This window comes from Orbicella franksi, chromosome 2, assembly GCF_964199315.1.
Source record: "Orbicella franksi chromosome 2, jaOrbFran1.1, whole genome shotgun sequence".
NCBI lineage: Eukaryota > Metazoa > Cnidaria > Anthozoa > Scleractinia > Merulinidae > Orbicella > Orbicella franksi.
The window spans coordinates 736,743-739,493 of NC_138146.1; the positions used below are offsets into that span (position 1 = coordinate 736,743).

The 2,751-nt window shown below is 43.1% G+C and overlaps 1 protein-coding gene across 1 annotated transcript; it reads left to right on the forward strand.

Moving 5' to 3' along the window:
* Window positions 1-856: 856 nt before the first annotated feature.
* LOC145480149 (uncharacterized) lies at window positions 857-2,266 on the forward strand. Its single transcript, XM_081458604.1, has one exon. It carries the CDS (start codon window positions 857-859, stop codon window positions 2,264-2,266), a length of 1,410 nt encoding a protein of 469 aa, XP_081314730.1.
* Window positions 2,267-2,751: the final 485 nt, after the last annotated feature.

Below are 2,751 nucleotides of genomic sequence, written 5' to 3' on the forward strand. Positions count from 1 at the left end.
CCAAGGCCATCAGGAATTAGTTTAGAGTCGTCAGAACTGGAATATATCCCCTTGGCGACCTGCCACGTTTATGCCTTGCTGGTCTTATTCGCGTGGTTTTCTTTACCCACGACGCTTCCAATTAGGACCAAAATTTCAGATACAACCTACTTCAATTTGATAACTATTTCCGTGGACCAAAGTTGCCCTTTCAAGCAGAGACATGTAATCGAAGACCTACTTTATAACAGCCAAAGCGACTGCGGACGACGCCATCTTCACGTCGACTTCGCGTATAATCCTGTCCGAAAGAGATATTTACGTAGAAAATTCATATCCAGGAAAACATTATACTACTCGAATGCTGTGGCAACACACAATATTCTACTCCTAAGAGGGGGAGACGTGGAAAGTAATCCTGGCGACAAACCTAAATGTTCGGCGTGCCAAAGAACTATCGCCGTGAACCACCGTTCATCGATGTGTTCTTCTTGCCACAGTAATTATCATATTAAATGCGGCGGTTTTTCCATCAGTCAACGCAGAGATCTGCTCGGTTCAGCTAGTTTATCAGAGCCATGGATGTGCAATTGCTGCAGCCTAGGAACTTTACCATTTTCTACCACGTCTCCTGAAGAATTGATCTCCTTATTTGTGGACCCAGCAAAACCCGATTTGGACAACTCAGCGGCAAGCGACTCGCTGTCATCCCAATCACCGTTTGAATGGTTTACTACGAACATTACCGGTTACTATAAGAAAAACTTGAAGATTGGCCACCTCAACGTCAACAGTATCTTCGGTAAGTCGGACGAAGTCATCAATCTACTCGACAAATGCGCCTTCGACATCCTGTTTATCAGTGAAAGTAAGATCGATGAATCTGTCTCTACTTCTTTATTTACTCACTCGCAATATCGTATCATTCGACGAGACAAAAAAAGGAGGTGGAGGATTACTCGTCTATATCAGATCAAACGTAACGGCCCGTCGACAAGTTAAATTTGAGCCTGAAGGTATCGAATCGATCTGTTTAGATGTAAAGGGGTGCGCTAATAACTGGTTTCTAGTATGTGCTTGCTACCGCTCCCCTGGTAAATGCAAAGTCAAGGATTTTATTCCAGCCTGTGCGTCAGCAGCAGAGAAAATGTACGTCAAACGGAAAGAAGTCATGTTTATCAGGGACTTTAATATGAACATGCTTGAATTACCTGATAACCCAAATGGCCCTAATAAAGATCTGACCAAGTTCAGCCAACAATTCTGTCTAAAGAATGTTATTCACGAGGCTACAAGAACAACTAATTATTCAAGAACTCTACTTGACATTGTTTTAACATCACACCCTGAGAGATTGGCGACAAGTGGAATTTTGCAAGTCGGGATTAGCGATCACGACCTGATCTTTGTTGTGAGGAAACAAAAGCTACCGAGACCTAAGGCAAGAACAATAGAATTCAGATCCCTGAAGTATTTGGACTCGAACACATTTCTTTCTGATCTCAGAAACGTCCCCTGGGACAGCACTTATATTTATGACAACATCGATGATATATGGGCACATTGGTCTGGCCTATATAAACAAGTCCTAGACGAGCACGCACCTGTAAAACGAATACAGCTTCGTAATAACCAATTGCCGTGGATCAGCCCAGACATTCAAAAGCAGATTCGCATACGAAACCGACTTTACAAGAAATTCCGTCGCGCGCCAACAGACTCAAACTGGTGTAAGTACAAAGAACAACGGAACAGAGTTACAGGTCTAAAGAGAAGAGCAGTCAAAAATTTCTGCGCCGATGCAGCCTCAGGAACATCATCTGCTGGTTTATTCTGGAAAAAGATGAAACCTCTTCTTCCGAACAACAAATCTAACACTGATGGCACAGCTAACATCCATCTTCTGGATGATGGGAAACTCGTATCTAATCCCAGCAACGTATTTAACGAGTTCTTTGTAAATCCAAGAATACAGGACTCAGCCTTGAGCTTAACGGAAGAGAATTTCGGCGACCATCCTAGCATAGCAGCAATTAAAAGCAAATCATACAACCTTGACTTTGCTTTTAAGCAAATCAACAAGGAAACCGTAACCAACTACGTATTAAAAATGAATGCCAAGAAATCCACTGGCCCCGACGGTTTCTCTCCAAACATTGTTAAACTTTCCGCTATAGCCGTGGCTACTCCGTTAACGTCTTTGTTTAATTACTGTATTCGCACGAGTACTCTGCCCAAAGAATGGAAAATGAGTAATGTCACCCCATCCATAAGAAGGGCGATGTGACCGATAAAAACAATTACCAACCAGTCAGTGTTATCTCTGCAATCTCCAAACTATTTGAGAAAGTGCTGTTCGACCAGATGTACGCCTCCTTTGCACCAATTTTCTCGCCCAACATGTCGGGTTTTCTTAAGGGACACTCCTGCGCTACAGCGTTGATCAAATTAACAGATGATTGGAGACGCGCACTTGATGAAAAAAAAGAAGTGGGTGTAGTTGCTATCGATCTCTCCAAGGCCTTCGAATGCATTTGCCACAATCTGCTGCTAGCAAAGTTAAAAGCGTATGGCTTGCAAGAACCAGCCCTACAACTTTTAAGATCATTTTTGCATGACCGTAAACAAAGGGTAATATGCAATAATACGTGCTCTAGCTGGTCACTTTTACAGTGCGGCGTCCCGCAGGGAAGTCTCCTTAGCCCCTTACTGTTTAACATCTTTATGAACGACATGAACGAATCTGTTTCCGTCTCTTCCCTCCGCCTCTAC

Bases quoted from the DNA above. Each gene is read 5' to 3' on its own strand.
- LOC145480149 (XM_081458604.1), top strand. From the start codon at position 857: ATGAATCTGTCTCTACTTCTTTATTTACTCACTCGCAATATCGTATCA.